This window comes from Phyllostomus discolor, chromosome 10, assembly GCF_004126475.2.
Source record: "Phyllostomus discolor isolate MPI-MPIP mPhyDis1 chromosome 10, mPhyDis1.pri.v3, whole genome shotgun sequence".
In the NCBI taxonomy this organism is placed as follows: domain Eukaryota; kingdom Metazoa; phylum Chordata; class Mammalia; order Chiroptera; family Phyllostomidae; genus Phyllostomus; species Phyllostomus discolor.
In genome coordinates, this window is record NC_040912.2 from 57,856,736 (window position 1) to 57,876,629 (window position 19,894).

The 19,894-nt window shown below is 37.8% G+C and overlaps 1 protein-coding gene across 1 annotated transcript in view; it reads left to right on the forward strand.

The window, feature by feature from the left end:
- The first annotated feature begins 2,322 nt into the window (after window positions 1-2,322).
- The window catches only part of HECW1 (HECT, C2 and WW domain containing E3 ubiquitin protein ligase 1), a 583,340-nt gene continuing 565,768 nt past the window's right edge, over window positions 2,323-19,894 (forward strand). The window contains 5 exon segments of the mRNA XM_028525426.2: window positions 2,323-2,397; window positions 2,399-2,461; window positions 2,463-2,504; window positions 2,506-2,637; window positions 15,239-15,248. Of these exon segments, the coding sequence (XP_028381227.1) occupies window positions 2,356-2,397; window positions 2,399-2,461; window positions 2,463-2,504; window positions 2,506-2,637; window positions 15,239-15,248 (289 nt within the window). The 5' untranslated portion in view covers window positions 2,323-2,355.

Below are 19,894 nucleotides of genomic sequence, written 5' to 3' on the forward strand. Positions count from 1 at the left end.
AAAGAAAAATGATATTTTCAGCTTATAGGGAAGAGAAATAAAAGTAGGGAATAGAGACAAGGCAAAGAGAAAAAGAAAGTAAAACTATTAACCTAATAGAGACAAAATTGAAGGACAATAAATTAATGTTAAAAGGCTATGCAAGAGAGGAAATTATGCAAATCATGAAGAAGACCATGGTGGAGTTCGTCTCAGTACTACCTAGTATTTACTACTGTCTTCTTTTTCTGGATCTGCCACTGGTGATGTCAGATGGTGTCTAAGCCTGGCCCTAGGGAGCCTGTTCAAGACTACCAGTGATCCACAATTTGTGGCTGTCTCCTTCAGTTGTTAATCGATTTATTGGTATTCAGCAGTTAAGTTTAAACTTAAGTACCATAGGGTGGGGCAGAGTAATTCCTGTGGGCCAGGCTATTGCTCCCCATCAGGCTGATGCCAGTTGTAGGGGAATGGTCTGACTGAGCAAGATGGCTTTTGCAGTATGGGGAATGACTAAGCATAGGAATCTTGGTGGCTGCTCCCTCAGTTCCTTCCCTCCTTTCCAGTGATCCTAGCCCCAGACTCTCCTCAAGCATCTCTAGTCCAGTCTGCCCTCCCTCTGCCTTCACTCAGGGTAAGTGGCTGAAAATGAATTTTTATGCATTGGCCCTTTAAGATACTCTCTTTCTCCAGCCATCTCTTCCTGGCAGACAGAAACCCAACCACTTTTCATAACTGGAAGCTTGTGGTTCTTTCCAGCTCCAGTGCTGTAGGCTGTTGAGTCCTGCTTGGGGTTTAGACCCCATCTTTTCAGGGGTATCCTCCCAGCTTCCTAAATATCCCTTTAGCACTTCAACTGCCACCTGTGGATGACCAGCCAGCCCTCTTGTGTCTCTTCTGCACTCTGCACCAGTCACATTGTAGTGAAGTGGTTTCTTCTGTCTGTTCATGGTCATAAGGTATATCCAGGTATTGTTAAATTGGTTTCTGGATGATTTCTCTACAATTTACTTGGAATTTAGATTGGTCCTGGGAGGAGGTTAGTGTAGTTTCCACTTACTCCCCTGCCATCTTGTATCTCCTATGATTAAGGACCAAGAGTCAGAATACAAACACTGGGCTTTATCAGGTTAATTATGTTTTTACAAGTTCCCTGGTCTTGGAAAGTAGAAAAAGTACAAGCCTAACTTTTTGCTAAATAGACTTGTATAATCTAAATGATAGACTGGTGCTGAGGTCTGGTTTTCATGACTGGTAAAACAAAAATTCAGTAATATGCATTTGATATCTAAACTGCATGATTCAACACACTTTCAGGCTTTAATCTTTTCTAAAAACAAAAAAAAAATGTTATTATAGAATACCGTGTACTTTAGTTAGGAACTTCTAAAATGTATACCTAGATCCCAATTTTAGCACTCTTTGGTAAAGTGTGAATCATCCTTGCTTGTTTCAAAATGAATCCATGAGATATTTTATATTTCTCCACATATTTTTTAAACGTATTTTATTTTTCCCATTACCATTTATCCCCCTTACACTCTATCCTGTGAACTATCTGAATCCAAAATGATCACCATATTGCTGTGAATCAACTCAGTTGATGTATGTATTCAATTTTGTAAAACAAAAACAGTGAATCACATACATTTTTTATTCTCACCAGAGACAATGTTTTTTGACAATAATACTGGCTTTGAGGGAGACACTGATCTTATTGAAAATGATGGTGCTTGAGGAATACTAGTGTATCTGAGATCCTTGTACAAGATTTGGGTGGCCAGAGACATTCTGCAGAATGAAAGATGGTAATTGGGTTGGGATGACCATCTCACCCAGCAGGGGACCACTGCCTCTGACTCTAGACTGTGTATAATAGGGTCTTGAATGCTGCAGGAATAACTAAAATATTTACTGATAATTAACCATTATTTTACACCTAAAGAAGGATAAATTGGATCTAACTGAAATTGATGTGAGAACTCAGAGGTGGCCTTTTGTTTGAGGGTGGTTAACCTTTCAGAGCCACTCTACATGTGTGCAGGCTTTCTAATACCAAGCAGGTTGAGGGGTGGGGAACTGGAAGTAGTAGGCTCTAGCACAGTTCAAAATGCAAAAGATCCTTGGGTGAGCTCACATTTTCATTCTTGCCTTCTCTACGTGAACCCAGAGTCACAGTATTTGTCCTGAGGAGGGTGCTCTTGTGTTTTCAAATCTTCTTAGGGATCCTGCTCACTCACAGCTCCTTTCCCCTAGCACATCCTTCATTTTATGTGAAACGACAATGGCCTTGTGGCTAAGATCTTCTGCCCTTGATGATTGTCTGTTTGTCCCCACAGAATCTGTTACCAGAACAGGTTTTTGGGCCTGGCTGCCATGGCATCTCCATCTAGAAATTCTCAGAACCGGCGCCAGCTATAAGGAGCCACTTCGCCACAGCTACAACCCCAGCCATTTCCACAGCATGGCCATCAGGACTGGCCCCCCACGACACTGTCACCATCTCCCGTTCCACCAGTGACACTGGACCTGGTTACCTCTGACAGCCGTTCCACACTCATGGTCAGCAGCTCCTACTACTCCATAGGACACTCCCAGGACTTGGTGATCCACTGGGATATAAAGGAGGAAGTAGATGCTGGAGACTGGGATCGGAATGTATCTCAATCGGTGAGTAGGACAGCACTTAGACAAACTGGTTAATGGAGTGTTGTAGATATAATGGTTTTAGGAATGTGGTTTAGGCACTCAACAAGTATATTGTTCATAATTTACTCTTACATATGCTTTAATCTTTGTAATTTAATTAAAATGCACAATTGACAATTGAAATGTATTATGCACCAATTCTAGCAAACTGAATGCCATACATGCTAGCTTCTCTTGCTATCTCTATCCCATAGAAGAAAATCAGGAGATAGTAGATGAGGTGTGCTTGAACAAAGACACTGATACTATTTGCACTTCTATGTGGAAGTTAATTTTACTTTTATTTTCAACATAATCATAGGCCTCTTTTCATTTACACTATCAACATTCTTTCTTCTCTATATTACTGCTTTCAACTGTTGAGCAGTGAATGCAAGCATACCACATGCTGAAGAACAGCATTATGACTGAAAGGAAAATGACTGCATAGGTCTGCAGTGTTAGAGAACATAAATTTCACAAATTTGAAATTATGAAAGGTAACATATGAAAAATACACTGCATCTATTTTACATGATAGAATCAGATATGGTGAAAATTGGTGCATTTACACTGCAAATCAGCAGTGAAAAGGAGCCAATAGAGTCAGACATCATGTTCAGCAGAGGTCAGACTTTTGCATTCCCTCTGCAATGAAATATTTACACATTCATACTGCAAAACCAAATTTAACATCACCAAATATCACAGGACACTGGATGATTATTATGAGTATTCTATAACCTGGACTGTTTTTATGATAAAATATGAGGGATCTTCCCTGACTAGCTGTCAGGGAAATATTTTTGGCACACTTTAGGGTTTTATAATTATTAGTTAGTGTTTTTACAATACCCACATTACAAAGATTCAGAAAAATATATTTTTAAAGATTTTATTTATTTTTAGAGAAGAAAGAGAGAGAGAGAGAGAGAGAAACATCAATGTGCGGTTGCTGGGGGTCATGGACTGCAACCCAGGCATGTACCCTGACTGGGAATCGAACCTGCAACACTTGGTTCACAGCCTGCACTCAATCCACTGAGCTACATCAGCCAGGACTCAGAAAAATATTTTTAAGATTTTCATATAAGTAATGGTTACTAGCTAAATTGAAAGAAATAAAATTTCTTTCTTTGAAAGAAATAAAATTTAATTGGCTTTAAAAACAGTTATTGAGCCCTGGCTAGTGTAGGTTAGTGGATTAAGCATGGGCCTGAGAACCAAAGGGTGACCAGTTCAATTCCCAGTCAGGGCAAATGCCAGAGTTGCAGACCATGACCCCAGTAGGGGGCACATGAGAGGCAATCACACACTGATGTTTCTTTCCAACTCTTTCTCCTTCCCTTCTCCTCTCTCTAAAAATAAATAAATAATTCTTTTGAAAAAGGGTTTTCAAAAATAAATAAGTAGTTATTTAATAAGTGTTTAGATACAATTAATCTAGAACAGAATTTATATAATATAAGCCCCCATGCATATTCTATTTTTCATTTGATTAGTTAGTAATACTAAAAAAATGTAAAAATTTAACATCCAATTCTAACCGTCCTTCACAAAGTCATCAGTAGAGCAGACTGAGGCTATAGTTCCACATGGCTCTAGTCAGCTGGAGTTAAGCATTAGCTTCCTACTCTAGACTGGTTTACATCCTTCAATTTTATCATAGTAACACCCCTACCCATCCTTAATAAAATTATAAATCTTACTTGTTTAGGACCTTAGCAATTAGATATTTTGGCCTGTGATCTAGTTTTAAATGAACTCTTTATAAGACCCACCTCAAGACACATCATAATTAAATGGCAAAATTTCAAGACAGAGAAATCTTAAAGGCAGCAAGGGAGAAACAGGAAGTAACATACAAGGGAGCCCCAATAAGGCTAACAGCTGACTTCTCAATGGAAACACTCCAAGCCAGAAGAGAATGGCAAGAAATAATCCAAGTAATGAGAAACCAGAGGCCTGCAACCATGACTACTTTACCCAGCAAGGCTCTCAATCAAGAGAGAAGGCCAAATAAGAAGCTTCTCAGACAAAAGAATCTAAAAGGAATATGCCTCCCGCTAAACGAGCTCTGCAAGAGATTCTAAAAGGGACTGCTTTAAGGAAAGAAAGGAAAAGAGAGAGTGAGAGAGGAACACATGTACATAAAAGGCAATGAATAAGTACCTGTCAACAATAGCCTTAAATGTAAATGGATTAAATGCTCCAATCAAAAGACATAGATAGCTGAAATGGATAAGAAAACGTGACCCACACATATGCTGCCTACAAGAGACCCACCCTCAGAATAAAAGATCTGCACAGGCTTGAAAGTGAAGGGCTGGAAACAAATCTTCCAAGCAAATGGACAGGAAAAAAAAGCCGGGGTAGCAATACTCATATCTGACAAAAATAGACTTCCAAAAAAGGACCATAAAGAGAGGACCCAGAAGGTCATTTCATAATATTCAAGGGAAGAATCCTCCAAGAAGACATAAATATTGTAAATATATATGCACCCAACATAGGAGCACCCAAATACATAAAGAAAATCTTAGAGGGACATCAAGAAAGATATTGACAGCAACACAATTATTGTGGGGGATTTTAGCACCCCACTATTAAAAATGGACATATCTTCCAAAACAAATATCACAAAGATATTGTGGCATTGAAACAATACCCTAGATGAAATGGGCTTTACTGATATATACAGAACCCTCCATCCAAAGAAGCTAAATACACATTGTTTTCAAATGTACATGGAACATGTTCAAAGATGATCACATGATAGGACACAAAACAAGCCTCAACAATTTCAAAAAAAATTGAAATCATACCAAGCATTTTCTCGGATCACAAGGGAATGAAACTAGAAGCCAACCCCAAGGAAAAACACCCAAAACACTCAAATTCATGGAGATTCATAGCATGCTATTAAACAATGAATGGGTCAAGAATGATATGAGGGAAGAAAACAAAAGGTTTCTGGAAACAAATGAAAATGAACTCACAAAACCCAAAACTTATGGGACAAAGCCAAGGCAGTCCTGAGAGGGAAGTTCATAGCAATACAGGCCCACCTAAAAAAGTTAGAAACATTTCAAACAAACAACCTAACCCTACGTCTACAAGAACTTGAGGAACAACAACAAAGACAGCCCAGACCAAGCAGAAGGAAGGAAATAACAAGATCAGAGCAGAATTAAATGACATAGAGACTAAAAGCACAATTCTAAAGATCAATGAATCCAAGAGCTGGTTCTTTGAAAAGAGAAACAAAATCGGCAAGCCTTTAAGCAGACTCATCTAAGAAAAAAAGAGAGAAAACCCAAATAAACACCATCAGAAATGAAAGAGGAGAGATTCAACCGATACCACAGAAATACAAAGGATTGTATGAAACTACTACGAAGAACTGTATGCCAAGAAATTTGAAAACCTAGATGAAATGGAGAAATTTCTAGAAAATATAATTTTCCAAAACTGAATGGAAAAGAAGCAGAAAGCCTGAACAAACCAATAACAGCAAAAGAAATTTGAAGTAGTAATCAAAGAACTCCCAACACACAAAAGCCCTGGACCAGATGGTTTCACAGGAGAATTCTACAAAGCATCTAAGGAAGAATTAATCCCTATCCTTCACAGACTATTTCAAAAAATCCAAAAACATGGAAGACTCCCAAACTCTTGTTATGAGGCCAACATCATCCTAATTCTAAACCAGATAAAGACCTCAACAAAGAAAGGAAACTTCAGGGCAATATCGCTGATGAACATTGACCGCTAAAATCCTCAACAAGATACTGGCAAAACCGCATCCAACAGTACATTAAGAAGGTCATACACCATGACCAAGTGGATTCATTCCAGGTATGCAAGGATGGTACAATATTTGCAAATCAGTAAATGTAATACATCACATAAACAAAAGCAAAGACAAAAACCACCCATGTACATATCAATAGATGCAGAAAAAGCAATTTGATAAGGTACACCACCGATTTATGATAAAACACTCGGCAAAGTGGGAATAGAGGGAGCATTCCTCAACATAATAAAGGCCATATATGAAGACCTACAGCCAACATCATACTCAATGGGCAAAAAGTAAAATCTTTTCCACTAAGATCAGGATAAGACAAGGCTGTCCACTTTCACCACTTCTATTCAATATAGTACTGGAAGTTCTAGCCACAGCAATCAGACAAGAAAAAGGAAATAAAAGGCATCCAAATCGGAAAGGAGGAAACAAAACTGTCACGGTTTGCAGATGACATGATAGTGTACATAGACAATCCTATAGACTCCACCAAAAAACTTGCTTGACCTAATAAATGAATTTGGCAAAACAGCAGAATACAAAGTCAATATCCAGAAATCAAAGGCATTTCTGTACACCAACAATGAACAGCAGAAGCAGAAATCAAGAAAAAAATCCCATTTTGAAATAGCAAAAAGAAAAATAAAATACCTAGGAATAAACCTAACCAAAGAGGTAAAAGACCCTGTATTCAGAAAACTACATAACACTCAGGAAAGAACCAAGGAAGACACCAAACAAATGGAAACATATACCGTGTTCATGGATTGGAAGAATTAATATCATCAAATGTCCCTACTACCAAAAGCAATTTACACATTCATTGCAATACCTATTAAAGTACCAATGGCTTATTTCACAGACATAGAACAAACACTTCAACAATTTATATGGAACCATAAACGACCCCGAATAGCTGCTGGAATTTTGAGAAAGAAGAGTAAGTAGGAGGGATCACAATACGTGACACTAAACTATACTACAAGGCATTGGTAATAAAAACAAGCCTGATGCTGCATAAAAACAGGCACATGGACCAATGGAACAGAACAGAGAGCCCAGAATAAATCCAAGTCTCTATGGTCAATTAATATTTGACAAAGGAGGCAGCAACATAAAATGGAATAAAAATAGCCTCTTCAACAAATGGTGTTGGGAGAACTGGACAGCTACGTGCAAAAAAAATGAAACTCGAGCACCAACTTACACCTTATACAAAAATAAATTCAAGGTGGATAAAAAGACTTAAATATAAACTGTGACACCATTAAAGTCCTAGAAGAGAACGTAGGCAGGAAAATCTCAGATATTTCACGCAGAAACTTTTTTACTGACATGTCTCCCAGAGCAAGGGACATAAAGGAAAGAATAAACAAATGGGGCCTCATCAAAATTAAAAGCTTCTACACAGCTAAAGAAAACAGTATCAAAATTAAAAGAGAACCATCTGTATGGGAAAACATATTTGCCAATGATACCTCAGACAAGGGTTTAATCTCCAAAATATATAAAGAACTTACACGACTCCACTTTAAGAAGACAAGTAACCCAATTAAAAAATGGGCAAAGGACTTGAACAGACACTTCTCCAAGGAGGACATACAGAAAATCCCCAAAGACACATGAAACGATGTTCAATATCTCTAGCTATCAGAGATGATGCAAATTAAAACCACAATGAGATACCACTTCACACAGTCAGAATGGCATCATAACAAAGCAACAAACAAGTGTTGGAGGTTTGTGGAGAAAAGGGGGACCCTAGTGCACTATTGGTTGGGACTGCAGAATGGTACAACTACTATGGAAAGCAGTATGGAACTTCCTCATAAAACCTAAAAATGGATCTTGCCTTTTGACCCTGCAATTCCACTGCTGGGACTATATCCTAAGAACACCGAAACACCAATCCAAAAGAACCTTTGCACCCCGATGTTCATAGCAGCACAATTTACAATAGCTAGGTGCTGGAAGCAACCTAGATGCCCATCAGCAAATGAATTGGAATTCAAAAAACTATGGTACATTTACACAATGGAATTCTATGCAGCAGAAAGAAAGAAGGAGCTCCTACCCTTTGCAACAGCATGGATGGAGCTTGAAAGCATTATGCTAAGGCGGAACAAGCCAGGCAGTGAAAGACAAATACCACATGATATCACCCTTAACAGGAACCTAAACAACAAAACAAAGAAACAAGCGAAATATAACCAAAGACACTGAAATAGGGGACAGGCTGACAGTGACCAGAGGGTAGATAAGAGGGAATTTCAGGGGGAATGGGTAGGGTTTACAACAACAAATTTGGAGGTCACATGGACCAAAAACTAGGGGTGTTGGAGTGATGGGGGGGGGAATAGGGGAGGGTTGGCTGGGTGGGCTGGAAATGGGAGTAAGTGGGAGAAAACTGTACTTGAACAATGATTAAAATACAATTAAAAAAAGTAAATTAACTCTTTATAGCTGTAGCTGTGTATTCCTGCAGTGGTGGGTTTCAGTGTCATTTATTCTCCAGGTCATGGAATAGCTAGAGAGAAGCATGGGGAGGGGCATGTGACCACCTTAGGGACATTCAGCTCTGGTGAGGGAATGAATGGATTAGAAGCTCAGCCTAGATCTGGGCTAGGGGTGTAGACGTGAGGTAATTGGCAGTGTGAAAGAAATAAGATCACTTGTGGACTGTTGTGTAGAAAAAGACCATCAGAAAGCCCCTGTCACAGAGAGAGGCAAAGAATAGCTCAAAAGGAGAGGAGGCTTCTTGGATATTTGGGATAAAAAAACTAGAAGCTTACATCATAAATAAATAGAAGAAGGAAGAGTGTTTTGCAATATAAATCTATCATAAAACTGTGAATGAATAAGATTTGGTATTAACATGACATTGTGACTGACACAAAAGTAAAGACAGTTCATCATCTTAGAATATTTTAGCAACACATTTATTTATTTATTTTTAGAAAGAGGAAGGGAGAGAGAAATGGAGAAAGAAAAACTGATGTGTGAGAGAAACATCAATTGGTTGCCTTTCGTATGTTCCCCAGCCAGGAACTAGGTGCACAGACCCGCCATGTGCCCTGACCAGGATTGAGCTCAGAATTGAACTGGTGACCTTTTACCTTGTGGTAAAACATCCAACAAATGAGCCTCACTGGACAGGGCTTATCATCTTAGAATCTTTTGTCTTATTAAGTCATTTTTAATTATTTTTCTATTACAGTTGTCCCAATTTCCCCCCTTCGAGCTCCACCCATCACAACCCCTGCTCCCAGAATCAATTCCCACAATGTTGTCTATGTCCATCAGTCGTCATAAAGGTTCTTGTCTAGCCCCTTGTCCTCCAGTCACTAACAGTCTGTTCCATGTTTCCATGCCTGTGATTTTATTTTGTTCATTAGTTTATTTAATCATTAGATTCCTCTAATAGGTGAGATCACATGGTTTTGGTCTTTCACAAACTGGCTTATTTCACTTAGCATAATATTCTCCAGTTCCATCCATGCTGTTGCAAAAGGTAGGGTGTCCTTCTTTCTTTCTACTGCATAGTATTGCATTGTGTAAGTGTATTACAGGTTTTTGATTCACTCATTTACTGAGGGGCACTTAGGCTGTTTCCATCACTTGGCTATTGTAAATAGTGCCACTATGAACAGATGGATGCATAAGTTCTTTTGAACTGGTGATTCGAGATTCTTTTTTTTTTAAATTTTAATTATTTATTTATTTATTTTTAGAGAGGGAGGGGAGGGAGATAGAGAGAGAGAGAGAGAAACATCAATGTGCGGTTGCTGGGGGGTATGATGCTGCAACCCAGGCATGTACCTGGCTGGGATCGAACCTGGACACTTTGGTTCCCAGCCCATGCTCAGTCCACTGAGCTATATCAGCTAGGGCGAGATTCTTAAGGTACATTCCCAGAAGCAGGTTAAAAGGCAGTTCCATTTTTAATTTTTAAAAGATATTCCATACTAACTTCCAAAATGGCTGTACCAGTCTGTACCCTCACAAACAATGTGCTAGGGTTCTCTTTTTTCTGTATCCTTACCAGCACTTGTTGTTTGTTGATTTATGTCAGGGTGATATCTCATGTGGTTTAATTTGCATCTCTCTGATGGCTAGTGATGTTGAGCATATTTAGTATGTCTATGGGCCATCTGTATGTTCTCTTTGGGGAAGTGTCTATTTAGATCCTTTCCTCATTTTTAAGTGGATTTTATGTTTTCCTGGTGTTGAAGTCGTATGAGTTCTTTATGCATTTTGGAGATCAGACCCCTTGTGCAATGTATCATTGGCAAATATGCTTCCTATACAGTCAGTTCCCTTTCATTTTGATGATGGTTTCTTTAGCCATGTAGAAGCTTTTTAGTTTGATGTAGTCCCATTATTTATTTTTTCCTTTATTTCATTTGTCCTGGGAGGTATATAGTCAAAAACATTGCTATGGTCGATATCTGAAATTCTCCTGCCTATGTTTCCTGTAGGACTTTTATGATGTTATGACATTTGTTTTTTAATCATTTCTTATTGTTATTCTATTACAGTTATCTCAATTTAGTTCCCTTTACCCTCATCTGCCCATCCCACCCCTGGCTCCCATAGTCAATTCCCACAATATTGTCATACATATTTTTTGTCTAACCCTCCCTCGTCTTTCCACTATTGTTCCTCTCCTCTCTGGTTGCTTTCAGTCTGCTCCATGTTTCAATTCCTATGGTTCTATTTTGTTTATTAGTTTATTTTGTTCATTAGATTCCACTTTTATAGCTGAACTCATCTGGTATTTGTCTTTTTCTGACTGGCTTATTTCATTTAACACAATACTCTCCAGTTCCACCCACGCTGTCACAAAAGGTAGGAGTTCTTTTTTTATGCTGCATAGTATTCCATTGTGCAAATATACCACAGTTTTTTGATTCATTCATTTACTGATGGTACTTAGGCTACTCCTAGGACTTGACTATGGTAAATAGTGCTGCTATGACATAGGGTGCATACATTCTTTTGAACAGGTGCTCAGAATTCTTAGGGTATTTTCCCAGCAGTGGAATTCCTAGGTCAAAATCAGTTCCATTTTTATTTTTTAAAGGAAATTCCACACTTTCCCCACAGTGGTTAGCACCAGTCAGCATTCCCACCAGCAGTGTACTATGGTTCTCTTTTCTCTAGATACTTGCCAGCACTTGTTGCTTGTTGATTTATTAATGATGGCCATTCTGACTGATGTGAGGTGAATCTCAATGGTGGTTTTCATTTGCATCTTTCTGATGGCTAGTGATGAGAAGTATCTTTTTATATGCCTATGGGCCCTGTGTATGCAGTAGTGTCTATTTAGGTCCTTTGCCTATTTTTTAATTGGATTGTTTATCTTCTTGGTATTGAGTTATATGTGTTCTTTATATTTTTTGAAGATCAAACCCTTGTCTGATGTATCATTGGCAAATAAGTTCTCCCAAAGTCGGTCCCCTTTCCATTTTGATGATGGTTTCTTAGCCATGCAGAAGCTTTTAGTTTGACGTAGTCCCGTTTTGTTTATTTTTTCCCTTTACTTATTTTGCCCTAGGAGATATATTGGCAAAAATAAATCTTGCTACATACAATGTCTGAAATTTTTCTGCCTATATTTTCAGTATTTTTATGGTATCATGATGTATTTAATTCCTTTATCCATTTAAGTTTATTCTGGTGTATGTGTAAGTTTGCGATCTACTTTCATTTTAGTGCATGTAACAGTTCATTTCTCCCAACAACATTTATTGAAGAGACTGTTTTTACTCCATTGTATACTCATGCCCTCTTCATTGAATATTAATCGACCATAGAGACATTGGTTTATATCTGAGCTCTCTATTCTGTTCCATTGATCTATTTGTCTGTGCTTATGCTAGTATCAGACATTCTTCATTACAGTGGCCTCATAGTATAATATCAAGTATTGTGATCCCTCCAACTTTGTTCTTCAATCTCAGGATTACTGAGGCTATTTAGAGTCTGTTTTGGTTCCATGTAAAGTTTTGGAATATTTGTTATAGATCTGTGAAATTTGTTATTGATATTTTATTTGGAATTGGATTAAATCTTTAGATAGATGTACTTCTTAATGATATTGATTCTTCCAATCCATGAACATGGTATATGCTTCCAATTATGTATATATCCTAAAATTCTTCCTTTAGTGTTCTATAGATTTCCAAATACAGGTCCTTTACTTCCTTGGTTAAATTTATTTCCAGGCATTTCTTTTTCTTGTTCCTATGGTAAATAGGATTATTTTCCTTAGTTTCTCTTTCTGATAATTCATTGGTTTGTGTACAAGAGTGCCATCAATTTCTGAATATTGACTGTATCCTACTACTTTGCTGATACACTTATTAGGTCATGTAGTTTTTTGGTGGAGACTATAGGTTTTTCTATGTGCACTATCATGTGCCTCTGAAAATAAGGACAGTTACACTCCCTCTTTTCCAATTTTGATGACTTTTATAATCTTTTTCTTGTCTGATTGCTGTGGCTACAACTTTTCATTACTATGTTGAATAAGAGTGGTGAAAGCAGAAATTCGTTATTTTCTTCTGATCTTAAGGGGAAAGCTTTGAATTTTTGCCTGTTCAGTATAATGCTGGATGTAGGTTCTCATACATGGGCTTTTATTATGTTGAGATATGATTCCTCTATTCCCCATTTGCTAAGTGTTTTTTTTATCATAAACAGGTGTTGGATTTTCTCAAATGCTTTATCAGCATCTATTAATATGATCATGTGATTTTTATCCATCATGTTTTTTGAATGGCTGAATATTGATACATTTATTTATTTTTCCTCCCTCCACCCAGCCATCCTCACTTCTCACCCTTGATCCTAACCTCCTTTGGCTTTGTCCATGTGTCCTTTATACATGTTCCTGACCACTCTTCCCCCTCCCCCTCCCATTTTCCCTTCCCACCTCACCTCTTGTTACTGTCTATCATATTTTTATGTGGTGTTTTATATTTATTGCTTTCTGAACATTGTACCACCCTTGTATCCCTGAGATGAATCCCAATTAATTATGGTGTATGATCTTTTTAATGTATTTCTGAATCTGGATTGCCAGTATTTTGTTGAGGATTTTAGCATCTATGTCATCAATATATTGGCCTGTAGTTTTCTTTATTTGTTGTTTAATTACTGGTATTGGAATTAGGATGATACTTGCCTCATGAAGAGTTTGGGAGTCTTCCCTGTTCTTGAATTTTTTGGAGTATTTTGAGGAGAGGAATTAGTTTCTTTCCTAAATATATGGTAAAAATGCCTCCTGTGAATTCTTCTGGTCCAGGGCGTTGTGTGCTTTTGGGAGTAGTTTTGATTACTGCTTCAAATGTCAGTAGTTGTTTATCAATCTATTCAGGATGCAGAATGTTTTGTGCATCTTCCTGATTGAGTTTTGGAAGCTTGTATGTTCCTAGAAATCTGTCCATTTTGCCCAGGTTGTCCAGTTTCTTGGCATATAGTTGGTTGTAGAAATTTCTTATAATCCTTTGTATTTCTTTGGTATTGGATGTAACTTCTCTTTCATTTCTGATTTTATTTATTTGGTCTTCTCTCTTTTATTCTTGATAAATCGTGTTAAAAGCTTATCAATTTTATTTACTTAAAGAATGAGCTCTTGGATTTGCTCATCCGTTAAATTGTTCTTTTAGTGTCTATTTCATTTAATTCTTCCCTGACCTTGATTATTTCCTTCCTTCAATTCACCCTGGCCATTGTTTGTTTTTGTTCCTCTTGCTTTTTCGGTTGTAGGGATAGATTATTTGAGATTTCTCTATCTTCTTTTGGTAGGCATTTATTGGTATGAAATTCCCTCTTAGGACTGCCTTTGCTGTGTCCCATAGGTTTTGGGCTCTTGTGTGTTCACTTTTATTCATTTCTAGATAATTTTTCATTTCTTCCTTGATGTCATTGTTAACCCATTCATTATTTAATAGCATACTATTCAGTCTCCATGTGTTTGAATGTTTTTGAGTTTGTTTCTTGAGGTTGATTTGTAGTTTCAAGCCATTGTGATCTGGGCACATACTTGATATGATTTCAATTTTCTTGAATTTGTTGAGGCATGTTTTGTATACTTCCATGTGGTCTGTCTTTGAAAATGTTCCATGTGAATTTGAAAAGAATGTGTATTTTGCTTCTTTGGGGTCAAAGTTTCTGTATATATTGATTATGTCCATTTGATCTATAGTGCCTTTAAGTGCCACAATATCCTTATTTATTCTTTGTGTGAATGATCTATCCATTGTTGACAATGGAGTGTTAAAATAGTATACTATGACTGTGTTGTTAATACATTTCTTGAAGTTCTCCAAGATTTTCTTTATAATTTATGTGTTCCTATGTTGGGTGCATATATGTTTAAAAGGGTTATATCCTCCTATTGTGCTATTCCTTTACATATTATGTAGTGACCTTCATTGTCCCTTTTTATGGCTTTTTATTTGAAGTCTCTTTTGTCTGATATAAGTATTGCTATTCCATCTTTCTTTCATGCCTGTTTGCTTGGAGTATGTTTTTCCATTCTGTCACTTTCAACCTGTGTACATTGTTCTGAGGTTTGTCACTTGTAGACCGCCATGTTTGCCCATCCATTCAACCACCCTATGACCTTTGATTGAAATGCTTAATCCATTTATGTTTAAGGTTATTATTTATCAACACTTATTCTTTGCCATTTTTCCATATCTGTGTTTCTTTCTCTTCTCCTTTTTATAGCAGTCTCTTTAGCATGTGTTGCAGTACTGGATAGGTGGAGATGTACTTTTTTAGCTTTCTTTTTCTGGGAAGTTCTCTATTTCACCTTCCATTTTAAATCAGAGTCTTGCTGGTTAGAGTAGTCTTGGTTACAAGTTCTTGCTTTTCAGTAATTAAAATATTTCATGCCAGTCCCTTCTGGCTTGTATTATTTATGTTAAGAAGTTAAGAAATCAGCTGATAGCCTTATCAGAGCTCCCTTGTGTGTTAGTAGCTGTTTCTCCCTTGCTGCCTTTAAGATTCTCTTTATGTGTTAATTTTTTTTTTCATTTTAATTATGCTGTTTCTTAGAATGGACCTTCCTGGGTTCCTCTTAATTGTGACCCATGCTTCCTGAACTTGCATGATTTCTTCCCTCACCAAGTTAGGGAAGTTTTCTGTCATTTTTTCAAAGAGATTTTCTATCCCTTGCCCCTTTTCTTCTCCTTCTTATATTCCTATGATGCAAGTGTTGTAATATTTCATGTTGTCGTGAAGCTCCCTTATACTATCTTCATTCATTTTGTGTCTTTTTTCATTTTCTTCCTCTGACTGTTTTTTTTTTGTTCTTTGTTTTCCAATTCTCTGATTCAGTCCGCTGATTTATTGAGCCTGCTTTTAATTCCTTCTAATGTATTCCTCATTCCTGATATTGTATTCTTAATTTTTCCTGGTCTTATTCACAGTTTTTAAGTTCCATAAGTTCCTTGTAGCTGTCATAATATTCCTTGTAGTTCTCACTGAATTTCTTGAGCATCATTATAACCATTATTTTGAACTCTATGTCTGATGAATTGCTTGCCTGAAATTAATTTAGCTCATTTTCTCAGCATTCCTCCTTTCCTTTCAGTTGGGGATTTTTTTCTTTGTCCTCCCATTTTAGGTGAATCTTTTTGTTTGTTTCTGTATCTCAGGTTTCTCAGTTTTAACTGCCCATCTTCATGCAGATGGTATTTGTGGTAGGTGTTCTGTGGGATGCAGTGGTATAGTATCTTTAATTTGCTGATATGGAGGCTCTAAGGATGCTCTTTATTCAATTTATTTGGTCACTCTTATTGTAATTGTGCTTTAATTATTGATGGCTCGTTCACCATTGTGTTCTCCCCTCCAGCTGGCTGGCTGACAATCACAATCACCACCATGTCTTGTATTCTTGTATGCTGTTGTTCAGGTGCTGGCAGAGCAAAACAAAACTACTCAGAAAACAAAACCCATGCTAGCAAAATTTCCCCCTTCCACATCAACAATATCAACAGCAAGTGAGCAAAGTTTAATATGGGTGGAAAGAAATAATATTGTAAGACAGGAAAAAAGAATATGAGATGACTAAAGGAGGGAAAAATGATTTTGAGGGGAAACAGGGAGGAGAAATAATAAATGTAGGGAATTGAAACAAGGCAAAAAAAGCGAGAAAATAGAATTTGAAATGTAAGTGAAAAGGGGGGAAGTAATGGCAAATGGAGTAAGAAAAGGCAAGAGTATAATATGAGGTTTGAAATAAAATTAAAAAATAGTGAACCAATAGGAACTAAATTGAAGAAAAAACATAGAAAAGTCAATAACAACAGTAATCAACAATTAATAAAGGTGAAAGACAATAAGAATATTATAAGAAATAGAAAAGAGAATAAGGAATGACTATAGTAAGGAAAAATGATTTTGAGATAAGGAGGAGGAATAACAAGAGTAAGTAACAGAATTCATGCTTAGAGGTAAAAAAAAAATAATATGCAAAACTCAAATAAGTGAGGGCAGGAGGAAAGCATAACATAGTGAAACAGGGAGAGAGTAACTTAGGAGTTGAAATAAAAAATAGTGAATAAATAAGAACAAGACAGAAAAAAACAACAACAATAACTACAATATCCATGCCAAATAAGCAATGATTTTAAAGTTGGAAGGAAAATAAGAATACTAACGGGAAACAGAATGTGAGCTGACTAAAAGTAAGCAAAATGATTTTGAGAGTATAGAGGAAGGACAAATAGTAATGGTAAATAATAGGAACAAGGCACAGAAAGGGGGAAATATATTTTAAAACAAAAATATGAAAGGGTGAGAAGAAGATAAAATGGAGTAAGACAAAGGAATGATACAATGTGAGATTTAAAATAAAAATAAAATAAAATACAAAACTGTAAATAAAAAGAATAAAAAATACCTAGCTGGCATAGCTCAGTGGATTGAGCGCAGATGCGAACCAAAGTATCGCAGGTTCGATTCCCAGTCAGGGCACATGCCTGGGTTGCAGGCCATGGCCCCCAGCAACCGCACATTGATGTTTTTCTCTCTCTCTTTCTCCCTCCCTTCCCTATCTAAAAAATAAATAAGTACAATCTTAAAAAAAACCTAAAATAAACTTTAAAAAATAAAAGACAAAAATAGAGAATTAGTTGGAATACAATTGAAGTGTTAAAAGCATCTATTAGAGAAAAAGTAACACAAATTTTGAAGAAGAATGAAATGGAATTTGTCTTAGCAGGTTTTGTTGTTTGCCTTCTGCCTTCTTCTGGATCTGCCTCTGGCTTTTTATCAGCTCAGTTTCCAGGGGTAGGTCTTCTAACTTCTGGCAGCACTGCATGATCACCTTCAGTTGCCTCCAGAGGGGACTTCTGTTGTGATTGGGGCGGACCCTGGGGTCTACCCTGGGAGTCACTGTTCAGTCTTCTGGGATAATTGTGGGTGTGTTCCTCTTGCCCCTACACCACCTGACTTAGTCCATCCCAGCTTATTTCCAATAATGTGTACTTTCTGATGAACTAACTGCCCATTTCAAGGGAGGAGCCAATCTGTGTATGAGAGTCAGCTATTTTCTGCTTGGTGCTGATGGCAGCTCAGTGTGAGAGCCAAGGCAGGGTGGTGCCGTGATCCTCCCTTGATATACTGATTTATAATCTCTCTGTGTTGCTGGTCTCAGTGGAATAGGGCCCTAGGAACCAGTGTATTTTGTCTCCCTGAGAGGAGTTCAAAATAGGCACTTCAGGCATTTCTCTTCCTATCTTTGTCCTGCAGATATGAACCCTGCAGGGGTTTTTTGAGCCTGACTTGCCTGTTTTGCAGAGCTTCCCCATTGTTGGATATGGTGCTTGCCATCTGGCAGGATGTGGGGTCTGGGTGCACCTTTCTCTTCTCAGAGGTATGAACTCTGCTAGGGAAGGTGACTCTGCCTGGCTGTAAATAACCACAGGTGCTCAACTGTCACCCATCCTGTTCTTTGCCCACTGCCCTCACAGCAGACCCAGTTCCAGACTCTCCACTTTGGGTAGCCTCCGGCCTACTAGCTGCACTAGGATGGGGCCCAGAAATACCCTTGCTGTGCAACTTTCTGATTTCTCTGCCCAGCTGTATTCAATGAGAGCAAACCACACTTTCACTCTCACCTCTTTGCTGGCTGGGCAGCTGTGCATGGGGTCCCTGCCCAGCATGCTTCAGCTCCACTTTTAAAAGGTCTTTCTGGGAACACCCACTGCTGTACCAAGTCACTGTCCAGTTCTCCAACATACCACCTCTCCAAAAAGCCAAAAGCCTCTGTCACAGCTGGCCACAGCCTACCTCTGCCTGATCCAGGTGCACATAGAGACCCCTTTCTCTCTAGCACTCTTTTGGTTGGCATTTGATACTGCAGCTATGGACATGCTGCTCACTTGTGTGTGTAGCCTGCATCTCTCCAACTTCATATATCTTGCCAATCACTCTCAGCCTAGGTCTGGAGGTTCTCTGTCCTGGGAGAGGAGGGAGCTGCAAAGCAGAAATTTGTGACTAGTTTTCTCCACTGCTGCAGGTGCCACATATGAGATACTTCCCTTTCAATCTATAAAATCTCCTCACTCCCCACTGCGAAGTGTCTTTTGTACTCCTTGGTTGCTAAACTTCATGTCAGCTAAGATTTCATTGATTGTTCAGGTTATTTTTTGGAAGAACAATTGAGGATCTGAGTTAGAGGCAAGTGATCTCAGCTTCCATCTACTCGGCCTCCATCTTCTCTGACCACCCCCACATCACTTTGAATATAAATTCCTTAAATGTTCCAATAAAAATGCACAGGGTAGATGAAGTAATAAGAAAACAAGACTTACATGTATGTTATCTAACAGTACCTGCATCAGAATGAAAGAGACACAGAGAAAAAAATAAAGGAATGTAAAAAGATGTGTCTTGCAAATAAAAACTTTAAAAGCTGGGATAGCAATACTTGTATGTGACACAATAAACTTTAATCCAGAGATTATATAACAAGAAACTGTGAAGGACACTATATAATGATAAAAGAACAATGTAACATGGAGATATATCTTTGTAAATATTTATGCACCTCAATATATAAAGCAAATCTTTTTTCCCCAAGTTAAAGCATTTTAAATTTATTATTTTATTTTATATTTTTATTGTTGTTCAAGTACAGTTGTCTCCATTTTGCCCCCACCACTCCTCTCTGCCCCAGATATCCCCACCTGCCACCCTTGATCCTGCCCTATTTTGGCTTTGTCCATGTGTCCTTTATAACATGCATCTTGATGATACTTCCCCTTTACTTTCCCTGTTATCCATCCCCATCCCCATCCCCCCTGGTTCTGCCAGTTTGTTCTTTTAAAAATATATTTTATTGTTGTTCAATTACAATTGTTTACATTTAAAGCCCATGACTCCCCCCGACCCCATCCA